Raw genomic sequence first — 13,201 nt, forward strand, 5'->3', positions numbered from 1 at the left:
AATGCTGTTTTTTTTTTCTGCACATCTTTACACATTTCTTGTACTGAGTTCTGTATCAAAGTAAGAAATAATTTTAAAAGTATTTGTGTTAAGTGCTTTTTGGTAAAAATCGGCTGAGAAATACTGAATAAAAGCTACAACTACCCAAAATGTGAATATTAACAAAGCAATAGACTTGTTCTTTAACCATCCTATGAGAAAGGAACAAACAATTTGGTCAATTAATATCCTGTCAATGCAAATGAAATGGCAAAAGCAAAATAATAAAAAAACTTTCAGAAGTAAAAACTCAATTTGTATTTTCAGAAACAGATTTTTTTCAAAGTGAAAATTTATTTCTTCTATCAGTAATGTGACTTAGTGCCCAATGGCAACGAATGCTGTGAATGAGTTTGTCCAAATGTAATTTAAAATATGTCTTTTAATGCTAAAAATAGGTTCTACTAAGTAATTTTATTATGAAAAATCTTAAAGTTGCCTCCACTCTTACAGCATAACAGGTATGTCTGTTTCACTATACCTGCATTGTAAGGTCTATTCTGAAGTCATTTGGGAAGAATGGTGAAATAAATCCCTAAAGGCCTCTTTCCCATGCATTAAAATAGAAAATCCTATGGGATTACATTCATGTTTGCTTTCTAAATTATGCCAAAAGCTCAATTTTATTAAGTATAATCTGCCTAGCCATGCATAAAATAAAATACTTTGGTTTAGATGTGAGTATATATATTATTTATGTTGATTTTTAATGAAAATATGTTTACATGTACCAATATGTTCTACTTAATATTGGTTAATATCATAAAAGATAATATAGTAACATTACCTCCCTAAATGTTTTCTGTGGTCATCCAATAGTATTTCTTAATAGTAATGCTTTTTAATTTATTTCAGTTGGTTTCAAACGAAGATAGGAGCAATTTTTAATCCCATTTATTTTAAAAATTATTAAGAAAATAACCTTCATTGTGGGATAACTTTACACATTTATACATGGCAATAGTTTAAAGTTATATCAGCTACGGGGTCCTGAAAAAACCATTATTGTCATTTTAATTGAGTTATAAAATACTTTACTTGAACTATTTATGTTCAAGAATCTTGAAGGGTTGCAGTCATATAAATGCAGAATTTCAGTTTCTTTTAGCCTAAAGCATCGTTTTAACATTTTCTGAAAGGTTGTTCAATTCTACATTTTGATTCCATATGTGTAATTAAATCTCTATGCACAAAAGCATTCTCTTATGTACTAGCAAATATACCCACAGGAATCTCCTTCTAAACTATAATTTATTTAAACATGTAATCATAGGATTTTAAAACATGGTTTCATTTTTCCAAACTGTATGCCAGTTTGAACTTGCTGGTGATAAAATGAGAGATTTTATTACCAGTTTGATTTTTTCCTTCTGTGACCTAACTGAGTTAAACATGAGCAGGAGGAAATAAAGAAAATCTTTTGTGACCCTAATCCCATGTGTTAAAACTGTTTCCCTTTTGGAGAAAACAGAAGAGAATCAAAGATTTTTAGTTATTTATGAATTCCAGTACAATATGAATATTTGGGCCTGCAGCCTTCTCTTTGGTTTAGCTTAATAGCGTGTGTGTGTGTATGTGTGTGTGTGTGTGTGTGTGTGTGTGTTATTCTCTTGAACGTTGTGGAGTCAGGCCCCCTACTGACTGGATCAGTCAATTACACACACATTGGCGGTGCTACTGAGACATCGTCCCATCAGAATCTGCTGAGGAAAACTGTAGTCTGGGGTTTTGAGCGTGGCCTTTTTTTTTTTTTTTTAAACACTTTCTGATCTATATGCTGAATCCTTTCCAACCCAGCTCATCCGGGCCCTACAGAAACCCCAGCCTAAGAAGTAGCTTATTCAAAATTGGTTTAAACGAGTTTAACGCCTTACATCCGGCGTGTCTTCCTAAGAAACAGTAAAAGCTTCCCAGAAACCAGAATAGGACTTTGAAGAGAACTCTTACACAGATGATAGAATAGATAAGAAAGGTCTCCCCTTTCTCTCATTTTAATTTTATATGTAATCACTCCATTCCCAGTTAATAATAATTCTTATAATAAGCTGCTGTGAAAACGACCCTTCATTCTTGGTGGCATTAAGACTTGGACAAAGGCTGTTATCAGGAAGCCGCACTCGACAGGTTGCTGTTAAAGAATAACGCATCACATTACAATGTTTGGCTTCCTTGGAGCTCACTTGAAGAACTCCAGGACCCTTTTCAGTTCTCTGGGACGACATTTTCAAATTGTCCCAGGCTCAACCCAATCTAAACTGAATGTTTTTTATGGCAATGAGGGAGGAGGAAGCGTGCAGAGTGAATGCATCTACTTAGACGGGAGTATGTGTATGGAGGCTGGTGGTTATAACCAACCTGAAAGTTCTCCCGGCCCCCGTTTTCCTAGGACTATATTAAAAAATAATAACTGCCACCCCGGCGTGCCTGTGCTTGAGTTTCCGACTGCCTGAAAAGAGCGGCCGGGAGCCTGGCCCACCGCGGGGATCAAGGAAAGCTCCCCGTGGCCGCGCCCTGCTCCCTCGCGGAAGGGGAAGGGAACCCGGGAGGGCGCCTCTGAGCTGGTGTTGCTGCTATTTTGGGCCCAGCCTGGCCGGTGCGTCAATGCCTGCGCCCCTGCGTCACCGCCACCCCCACCCCCTTCCTTCTCCCCGGCTCTCCAAACTCTCACTTTTTCCCTTTCGTTCGCATGGAATCGCTTCTGCCCACGGGGCGCTGACGCTACCGAGCTCATGCTAATATGCTATTCTTCGCCCTCCCCTCCTCATCCCCCTACTCACACACCCTTACCCGCCACCACAACCTGCCCCCCCCACCCACTTCCTGGTTTTATTTTTTTCTTGCGCCCGCTAGGGCACCGCGGAGCAGCGGCGGCGGCGGCTGCAGTAGCGGCAGCCGCAACATCTGGGGGAAACTTAAGGTGGTCACGTAGGTTACCCGGAGGCTGCGGCGCAGAAGAGCCCGCGGCTTCCTGGGGCAGCCGCAGGGCATCTGTTGGCAACGCCTCCCCAGCCGCCGGCGAGCTGGGGGCAGCAGGGAGTAGGCAAAGGCGGGGCTGCAGATTAGGGCTGAGCAGCCCGGGATCCCGAGTAGTTCCACGGCGCCATCGGCCGGTACTGAGAACACGAGTAGGGGGGCAAGTTGCAAAAGGGTCCCGTCGGCCTGGAAGCGAGCCACGCCGAGAAAGGAGGGGCGGCTGGGACGCTCTGCGCGAGTAGAAAAGCGGGGGCGGCTCCGAACTCTCCCTCTCAAGGTCCAGCCTCTTCCAACCCCGCGGGAGAAGCCCTAGGAAGACCGCCCAGCTCCGGCCGGGAGACTGGGGGAGGGAGCTTGCCCTCCGGAGCCGCGGCGTTGTCTTTGCTAGAAAGCTCCCTGCGCCCGCGGCCTGGCGAGGGGAAATGAATTGCAAAGCAGAATCGGCGGCGACTCGGACGGCTGCGGGGGTGGGACACGCTCCCACAGTCCGCTGGGGCCCCTCTCCTGGCTGGGTTGTAGGCTCACACATTACGCTTTGCGGAGACGCTGTCTCCAATCCCCACCCGCTTCGCTTTTCTTGTCCAGTCGTTCTGGGCTCTAAGATTGAGGCTGTGATAGACCTTGTATTTCAAACGAAGGTCGATTTATTTCTCTAAAACTCGTGGAAGGGGTACAAGTTGGTGGGCACCGAGGAGTATCGAAAGTATTAGAGTTTGCAGAAGGTGGGAATCAGAATACCTTTCTGCAGAAGGCGCACCTGTTGCCTGCTGCTCGGCTGCATTGTCTGCGAAAGAAAAAGGCGCGACGCTTCACTGACTTTTGGGGTTTCTAAAGAGCTGGGTCACGGTCACTGCCTACCCTCTCCCCTTCCTCTTCCCCCCCCCCCAACCCCAGGCACCACGTCCTCCATCGAACGTGGGCACTGCATGGAAATAAGGAAACACAGAAAATAAGCCCTACCCCACTCCCATTCCCTTTCAGATGGGAGTGTGGGAGTGGGGGGAGGGAGGGAGAGACAGAGAGAGAATGAGAATGAATATATGCCAGAAGAGGAGGAGGCCTGGGACAGGAAAAGGGAGTAAAAGGGGATGAACCGGGTAGGGAAATCCCACCCGAACTGCGTGAACCCTCTGAGCGTCTCGTGTCATGGGACATCTGTACGCTCTTCCGCTAAGGGGGTGACGAAGGTGGGTGGGAGAGGTTAGGGCGCTGCAAGGCACATCCCATTCCGTGCGGCTCCAGGTGCGTGCTACCTGGCCCACGCCGGCCTTCCCTTCCGCCTGGGCTTTTGTTGCACCCTCCCCACATGTGAGCGGCCGAGCCGCTGCGAGGGCGCGGGGGCTTGGGGGAAAGTGAAGTGTCGCGGCACTGCGGGCTGCGCAAACCTGGGAGAGGTCACACCTCTTTCGGAAAAAAAAAAAAAAAAAAAAAGAAAGAAAAGAAAACACCAAAAACCACCCAAGCTGGCTACCAAGGTGAACGCGGAGCGGTTCCCACCTTAAAATCGGCCCTGCTCGTGACGTCAGGTCGGAAATATACCAAAGCGAGCGCGGGCCAGGAGTCCAGGGAGCGCGGCGGCGCCGCGATTGGGCCGCGGGCCGCTGACGCGCGCTGACGCGCGGAGACTTTAGGTGCATGTTGGCAGCGGCAGCGCGAGCCACATAAACAAAGGCACATTGGCGGCCAGGGCCAGTCCTCCCGGCGGCTCGCGCACAGCTCCGCGGTCCCTTTTGCCTGTCCAGCCGGCCGCCTGTCCCTACTCCCTCCCTGCGTGAGGTGTCCGGGCTCCCTTCGCCCAGCTCGCCCACCCCTCCCCGACCCCTGCGCCCAGGCTCCCAGAGGGAACTGCACTTCGGCAGAGTTGAATGAATGAAGAGAGACGCGGGGAACTCCTAAGTGAGTAGATGCAGCCCATGCAGTTCGCCTTCTTTTATGCTTCTTCCTTCTTTTGCACGTCTCTTCTTTCCACTTGTGTGGGATAGGTTCTTTGGAAGTGGGAGCCAGAGGCTTCTAGTGAGAGTGGGACCGAAGGATGGGGAGTGCGTGCGCGTAGTTACCGGGGGGCATTTGTTCGAACTCCGGCTTTGGCACTAGTGGGGAGTTGGCTCCCGACAGAGGCTTCCAGGCTTCTCATTGGTGGACGTGGAAGGGAGACTCCACAGTTTGGGAGCTGAGGACTAGCCCGCGGAAATGTGAGCAAAGTTTGCTGTTAGTGAGGAATTGATTGTGGCCTGTGAAGACGGAGACTCCAAGTCCTGTGTATAAGAGGGAAGCTGCCCACAAACTGACAGGGAAAGAAAGTTCTTCAGTTTATGCGTTGCTTGGGAACTGTGTCTCCGCGGCTGGCCAGCGCGCGATGTTTCCCGGGTATTGTTGAGTAAGGGTGGTATTGGTAGAGTGTCCTGTTACTAAGTTGTCTGAAATTTCTGGTTTTGACATATGCTGTCCTTGGCTTTGCGAATGTGGAGAGAGAGAGAAAGAGAGAGAGAGAGAGAGAGAGAGAGAGAGAGAGAGAGAGAGAGAGAATATGAATATGTAAAGAGTACAGTTATGAAACTGTGGAGCTACCAGGGAGTTAATATCCAACACAGGAATATCTCTAAGGGCTGTGGAGGTCGACCGTCGAGTCTCCTTTCTTTTGCTTTTTTTCTGGGTAATCAACCCCCCCCCCCCCCCACTAGGAAGCAAGATTGTGGGGAGGGGAAAGAATAGAAAGAGAGGATACGCTTTCTTTTTCATTAGAATAAGACTGTGCGCTAGAATGCTTCTAAGTGGGAACATCTGAAAATTACTAGGACACAAGAATGCCTTGTTCCAGAAAGGCAGATCGTGGAAGGCATTATGGGGAAGGTGTTCGTCTTGCTGTTCTGGGAAACACTTCTAATATTGGTGCCAATACCATATAAGCAGTATGCCCTCTCTCTGCAATTGACCTAAGATACTCCTGGAAAAGTAGGGTCCCCTCTTCCCACCTTGTGGCCATTAAAGATGCTGAAAGACAAGTTTTCTGGAAAAGTGAACATCAATTTATCTGCAGCTCCAATCCCAGTGCTCTGTCAAAAGCACCTTAGAAATGCGGATGCTTCCACTCAAATTGCCTTCTCAGTCAAGGTCTTTCTAACATTTTATAAGGGGGAAGATTGTTTTCTCATTTTATATTCTTGACTTCTACTTTCTTCCCCTCTACCAAAAGAAAAGGCAATTTCACCACATGAAAAAAAAAAATGCAAGAGAAGGTTCCAATGCTGTATTTTCAGACTCTAGTCTTCATACTCAGGTCCTGAATTAACCTAAGATGGAAATGACCTCTCCACCTACACTATAGCAAAGGGGCCAGTTCATTACATCATAAATGTTAAATGAGTTCATGGACTAACTTTCCTCTTGCAGGATCCTCTCTCTGCAAGGATTTACACAGTGCAATGGGTGGTATTTTCTGTTGTTTCAAGTCATTTCTTTTATACATTCATTTTAAGTGCTGTGTTTGGTAATGGCTTCCTACTCACTTCCAATGAGATGAACAGGGAAGGCATAGAAGGGCCTGCCTGGTGAGTCTACATATGCCCAGTTGAATCTCTGTCAGGAAGATACCCTGAAGCTTCCTGTGTCTGTATTTCAGGGAGGAGATTGGACAGGCTGGACTCCCCATTGCTTTTCTAAAAATCTTGGAAACTTTGTCCTTCATTGAATTACGACACTGTCCACCTTTAATTTCCTCGAAAACGCCTGTAACTCGGCTGAAGGTTAGTGCAACTTCATTTCTCTCCTTTACTCTCCGGAGTTCCCCAAACATTAAGAAACAGGACAAGGCGATCTTCTTGGCAAACTCTGTAACTTAAGGTTTGCCCAACCCATCGCCTTGGGGAACAACTTTCTCATCGTGAAATTCAACTTCATTTCTAGATGGTCATTTCTAGAAAGAGACTGCTGAATCTGAGCTTCAGAGAAGAGGCTCATCTGAGTGGGATTCACTGTAAAAAGGTGTGGGGGGTGGTATGGAGGAGATGTTTGGAAATACCTAGGAGTGTGGACCCTCAGTAGCTTTTTAGCTCTGGGTCTTTATTTGGTCAGTCTTTCCACACCCTACACTGTTGTTGTGCAGCATTCTCCCTCTCCTGCCCTTCCTCTCGCTCCCCTATACGCTCTCTGACTGCCGCGGGCTGCCGGTGTAGCTCCAGGTGTACCCGAGCCCGGGAGGAAGTGTTCAGTTGACCAGGCTGAGTGTGTATCACCCTGTTTCATTTCCAGCCATGCCTTGTGTTCAGGCGCAGTATGGGTCCTCGCCTCAAGGAGCCAGCCCCGCTTCTCAGAGCTACAGTTACCACTCTTCGGGAGAATACAGCTCCGATTTCTTAACTCCAGAGTTTGTCAAGTTTAGCATGGACCTCACCAACACTGAAATCACTGCCACCACTTCTCTCCCCAGCTTCAGTACCTTTATGGACAACTACAGCACAGGCTACGACGTCAAGCCACCTTGCTTGTACCAAATGCCCCTGTCCGGACAGCAGTCCTCCATTAAGGTAGAAGACATTCAGATGCACAACTACCAGCAACACAGCCACCTGCCCCCCCAGTCTGAGGAGATGATGCCGCACTCCGGTTCGGTTTACTACAAGCCCTCCTCGCCCCCGACGCCCACCACCCCGGGCTTCCAGGTGCAGCACAGCCCCATGTGGGACGACCCGGGGTCTCTCCACAACTTCCACCAGAACTACGTGGCCACTACGCACATGATCGAGCAGAGGAAAACGCCAGTTTCCCGCCTCTCCCTCTTCTCCTTTAAGCAATCGCCCCCTGGCACCCCGGTGTCTAGTTGCCAGATGCGCTTCGACGGGCCCCTGCACGTCCCCATGAACCCGGAGCCCGCCAGCAGCCACCACGTGGTGGACGGGCAGACCTTTGCTGTACCCAACCCCATTCGCAAGCCCGCGTCCATGGGCTTCCCGGGCCTGCAGATCGGCCACGCGTCGCAGCTGCTCGACACGCAGGTGCCCTCGCCGCCGTCGCGGGGCTCCCCCTCCAACGAGGGGCTGTGCGCTGTGTGTGGGGACAACGCGGCCTGCCAACACTACGGCGTGCGCACCTGTGAGGGCTGCAAAGGCTTCTTTAAGGTGAGCGGTGGCTTGAGCGGAGTAGGCAGGTAGGGACCCCCTAGTGCCCGGGACCCCGGAGTGCCTCCGCCTTGGTGCTGGCAGCCCAGCCCCAGCTCTCCCGGGACTGCCCCGCTTTCCGGGGTCCACCGAAGCTACCCTGCAGGAGTCCACGGGCTGCGGCGGGGACTTCCGGGTGTCTGAGAAAGGGAAGCAGAAAGACTGGGAGGCCAGGGTCGCATCCCCCTCGCACTCAGCTGACCCGGCTGGCCCCCGCCCGAAGTTGCTGGAGCCGGAGTTGGAAGAGGGTCATTTGCATGTGCTAGGAGCTGTCTTCCCTGTTCAGAATGAAATTGGTTAGGACAGAGAACCGTGTCTGAGCTAACCAAGTGGAACAGAATTCCCTATGGTCAAATTAAGTGATCTCTTTATTTCGCCATCCTGATTGAATAATCTTATCATTTTAAATAGAGAAGGTCTCCAAGGAATGTAAATAATATGAATGCCCACGGATTTGTATTTACTGAGCGTCTCCTTCTCCTTCTCTTGGCATATAAAACACAGCAAGGAGCGGCAAGGTTAGCTCAAATGTTAACGCTATCAATTTTCTTCTGTTAAATGCCCTGGGGGAGGAAAAAGAAAAGAAAGAAAGAAAAGGAAGAGAAAAAAATAAAATGGAATTGTGTGTATGTGTTTGTTTGTGGGCAGGAATCGTAAACCCCAGCCACATATCAGAAATTTTCTCTGAGTTGCCTGATTTTCAAAAGAAGGAAAAAAATTTTTGGTCTATATTGTCCCCTTTTGCAGCGCACGGTGCAAAAAAATGCAAAATACGTGTGTTTAGCAAATAAAAACTGCCCAGTGGACAAGCGTCGCCGGAATCGCTGTCAGTACTGCCGATTTCAGAAGTGCCTGGCTGTTGGGATGGTCAAAGAAGGTAGGTAGAGGGGAGCTGCCGACCCTCCAGTTTGCGCCCTTAGAAACCACTGCTCATACTCCAGCATCACGTTCCACTTCCCGGTGCTGGGCTCTCCGGCTCCCCCTCAGTCTGGCCTTCAGGACCCAGCAGCTGCCTGCTTGCCCTGCTTCCCCTAGAGAAGGCCGCCAGGCCCTTCTCTCCTTTAACTATACGACCCATTTGGAGGAAGACATAAAATAACCCCGCATTTTTTAATGCTTCTCGTCAGTAAAGGCTTTACAAGCAGTGGGGCCCTGAGCCGCTCAGCCTGGTGCCCCGCGGCTTGCGGCCTTCCCCGGGGAGGGACCTAGGCAGCAGCTGGGCCTGGGCTCGGAAAAGCGGCGCTAACAGGGCTCTTCCTTTGCAGTGGTTCGCACAGACAGTTTAAAAGGCCGGAGAGGTCGTTTGCCCTCGAAACCGAAGAGCCCACAGGAGCCCTCTCCCCCTTCGCCCCCGGTGAGTCTGATCAGTGCCCTCGTCAGGGCCCATGTCGACTCCAACCCGGCTATGACCAGCCTGGACTATTCCAGGGTAAGAAGCTGGTGGGGGGAAATCATGTGGATAAACCGACAGATGGGCAGGACCCCTCCCCACATCCACCATTAACCCTCACATTCAATGGGGTAAAGAAGGCAAGCAAGACTATATGCCTCACAGCTCTGGCCAGGGATTGTAGCTGGGGGCATAGACATGAGGACAGGACAGAGGAAGGAGAAGAGGGACATGCCACAGGGTTTGAAGCTGTGTGAATTCCCACTACCCCTCCGCCCCTCCTCTTCCATATACCCCAGTGCCTCTACCATGAAATCCAGGGGCTGTAGGAACTCCCCTCTCCCCGATCTACTTTATTCCCAGTCCTCCATAGAGGTAGATGCTTTAATCCTCATCCTTCCTGGCACTGTGCTGGGGAAGGATGTAGGGCCTGTCTGGGGGTCAGGGAAGGGAAGGAGAGGGTGTGAAGAATGGCAGTGGGGTGGGGGATCAAGTGGTCAGATCCTTTTTACTCCAGCTGTGAAAAATATGCGGGCTTTAATTGGAGGAAGTATGTTGAGCAAACCTGGTAGTGACTGCAATTTTATTAAGATTTGCAAAAGGGCGTCTCAGCTCGAGGCCCACTCTGGGACTAGCATGAATACTAACGTGTCAATTGTTTTGTGGAGATAAGAGTGAACGTTTCCCAGGGCTGGATGGCACTGTATTTAGTCTGTATGGAAATGGTAATTTACATATTTGAAGCAGCGACCTCGTAGCACCATCCCTAATTGAATTAATTGCCCCGGAACATCTAATTTCCTTACTGGTCAGAGAGAGGTTTAATTGTTATAAAAACCTGGCTCCCCTACTAGAAACGGGGTTAGCAATTTCACGGGTTATATATTTTAGAGAACCTCATTAAGTGCTTTTTAAAATGAAATTCCAGTTCCAGGCGAACCCTGACTATCAGATGAGTGGAGATGACACCCAGCATATCCAGCAATTCTATGATCTCCTGACTGGCTCCATGGAGATCATCCGGGGCTGGGCGGAGAAGATCCCTGGCTTCGCAGACCTGCCCAAAGCCGACCAGGACCTGCTTTTTGAATCAGCTTTCTTAGAACTGTTTGTCCTTCGATTAGCATACAGGTAATGAGGGAGGGAGGAGACAATCCAGGGAGGCTGTGAGAGAAATCAAGAAAGGAAGAGAAAGGGATGAAGGGAAACCAGAGGGTGGGGTAGAGAAAAAGAATAGGAAATGAAAGTCGGAGAAAGGAAGAAAAAGAAAGAAAACAAAAAAAGACAAGGGAAGGAAGGAGCCCAGAAGCCTTGGATGAATGGAATGGAGGTGGGATAGGGGGCGTTCTTGATTGTTATGAAATTAAACCCTTTCAAGGTCCACTGGTCTACATTTTATTAACTCTTCAGTAATTAGGTGCCTCTTAAATCCCTCATTTATTGCTCTTCAAGTAATTAGTTGTTTAGCTTTTCTCTCTCTCTTTTTCTCCCCTCTCTCTCTTTGGTATTAATTGCAGGTCCAACCCAGTGGAGGGTAAACTCATCTTTTGCAATGGGGTGGTCTTGCACAGGTTGCAATGCGTTCGTGGCTTTGGGGAATGGATTGATTCCATTGTTGAATTCTCCTCCAACTTGCAGAATATGAACATCGACATTTCTGCCTTCTCCTGCATTGCTGCCCTGGCTATGGTCACAGGTCAGTACTGCAGGTGCAGGGCGCTTTCCCTCCAGAACTGCCTATCAGGATTTGTCCTGGCTTGCCCTTGTCACAGATTCTCCCTGGTTTTGCCAACTAGCTAACTGTCTTGTACATTCTTCTTTTGTTTCTGATTATATTTTCTTTAGAGAGACACGGGCTCAAGGAACCCAAGAGAGTGGAAGAACTGCAAAACAAGATTGTAAATTGTCTCAAAGACCATGTGACTTTCAACAATGGGGGGTTGAACCGCCCCAATTATTTGTCCAAACTGTTGGGGAAGCTCCCAGAACTTCGTACCCTTTGCACACAGGGGCTACAGCGCATTTTCTACCTGAAATTGGAAGACTTGGTGCCACCGCCAGCAATAATTGACAAACTTTTCCTGGACACTTTACCTTTCTAAGACCTCCTCCCAAGCACTTCAAAGGAACTGGAAAGATAACGGAAACTGTCCAGAGGGGGCAAGTCACATGGGCAGAGATAGCCCTGTGAGCTGTCTCAGCTCAAGCTGCCCCCCATTTCTGTAACTCCCCCAGCCCCCTTGATCCCTAAAGAAAACAAACAAACAAAAACTGTTGCTATTTCCTAACCTGCAGGCAGAACCTGAAAGGGCATTTTGGCTCCGGGGCATCCTGGATTTAGAACATGGACTACACACAATACAGTGGTATAAACTTTTTATTATCAGTTTAAAAATCAGTTTATTGTTCAGAAGAAAGATTGATATACTGTATAATGGGAAATGTTTGGCCATGCTTGGTTGTTGCAGTTCAGACAAATGTAACACACACACACACACACACACACACACACACACACACACACCCCTTAAGGGGACCCACAAGTATTGCCCTTTAACAATACTTAAAAGTTTTCTGCTGTAAAGAAAGCTGTAATATATAGTAAAACTAAATGTTGCGTGGGTGGCATGAGTTGAAGAAGGCAAAGGCTTGTAAATTTACCCAATGCAGTTTGGCTTTTTAAATTATTTTGTGCCTATTTATGAATAAATATTACAAATTCTAAAAGATAAGTGTGTTTGCAAAAAAAAAAAGAAAATAAATACATAAAAAGGGACAAGCATGTTGATTCTAGGTTGAAAATGTTATAGGCACTTGCTACTTCAGTAATGTCTATATTATATAAATAGTATTTCAGACACTATGTAGTCTGTTAGATTTTATAAAGATTGGTAGTTATCTGAGCTTAAACATTTTCTCAATTGTAAAATAGGTGGGCACAAGTATTACACATCAGAAAATCCTGACAAAAGGGACACATAGTGTTTGTAACACCGTCCAACATTCCTTGTTTGTAAGTGTTGTATGTACCGTTGATGTTGATAAAAAGAAAGTTTATATCTTGATTATTTTGTTGTCTAAAGCTAAACAAAACTTGCATGCAGCAGCTTTTGACTGTTTCCAGAGTGCTTATAATATACATAACTCCCTGGAAATTACTGAGCACTTTGAATTTTTTTATGTCTAAAATTGTCAGTTAATTTATTATTTTGTTTGAGTAAGAATTTTAATATTGCCATATTCTGTAGTATTTTTCTTTGTATATTTCTAGTATGGCACATGATATGAGTCACTGCCTTTTTTTCTATGGTGTATGACAGTTAGAGACGCTGATTTTTTTTCTGATAAATTCTTTCTTTGAGAAAGACAATTTTAATGTTTACAACAATAAACCATGTAAATGAACAGAATTTTGTCTTCTTTCTGGGTCAGGAAAAAATAATGACTGAATGGCAACATAACATACACAGTTGGAGATTAATTTGGGATAGGTCACTTATTCAGTATCTGAATTTCAAACTGACAGCCTCAATCTATTCTGGCAAAAGAAATCAGGTGAACCAAAATAGTTATCCAAATAATTCAGTAAAATATTTTTTCTTAACCAGAATTTTCCAGTCTGGCGACCAATATTTTTAGAGTCAAT

At 47.3% G+C, this 13,201-nt stretch overlaps 1 protein-coding gene across 4 annotated transcripts in view; it reads left to right on the forward strand.

Moving 5' to 3' along the window:
* The window catches only part of NR4A2 (nuclear receptor subfamily 4 group A member 2), a 20,883-nt gene extending 7,918 nt beyond the window's left edge, over positions 1 to 12,965 (forward strand). Inside the window, exons 1-8 of one of the 4 annotated variants that reach the window (XM_017887042.1) lie at positions 4,617 to 4,908; positions 6,632 to 6,755; positions 7,261 to 8,126; positions 8,913 to 9,042; positions 9,431 to 9,594; positions 10,484 to 10,686; positions 11,073 to 11,251; positions 11,401 to 12,965. In XM_017887042.1, the coding sequence (XP_017742531.1) occupies positions 7,263 to 8,126; positions 8,913 to 9,042; positions 9,431 to 9,594; positions 10,484 to 10,686; positions 11,073 to 11,251; positions 11,401 to 11,657 (1,797 nt within the window). In that variant the 5' untranslated portion in view covers positions 4,617 to 4,908; positions 6,632 to 6,755; positions 7,261 to 7,262 and the 3' untranslated portion in view covers positions 11,658 to 12,965. Of the gene's footprint in view, positions 1 to 4,616; positions 4,909 to 6,631; positions 6,756 to 7,260; positions 8,127 to 8,912; positions 9,043 to 9,430; positions 9,595 to 10,483; positions 10,687 to 11,072; positions 11,252 to 11,400 lie in introns of those variants that run through there. The other 3 variants (XR_001888186.1, XM_017887044.1, XM_017887043.1) reach the window with 3 other exon arrangements.
* The last annotated feature ends 236 nt before the right edge of the window (positions 12,966 to 13,201 follow it).

Source organism: Rhinopithecus bieti, unplaced genomic scaffold (assembly GCF_001698545.2).
Source record: "Rhinopithecus bieti isolate Rb0 unplaced genomic scaffold, ASM169854v2 scaffold_15113, whole genome shotgun sequence".
Classification (NCBI taxonomy): domain Eukaryota; kingdom Metazoa; phylum Chordata; class Mammalia; order Primates; family Cercopithecidae; genus Rhinopithecus; species Rhinopithecus bieti.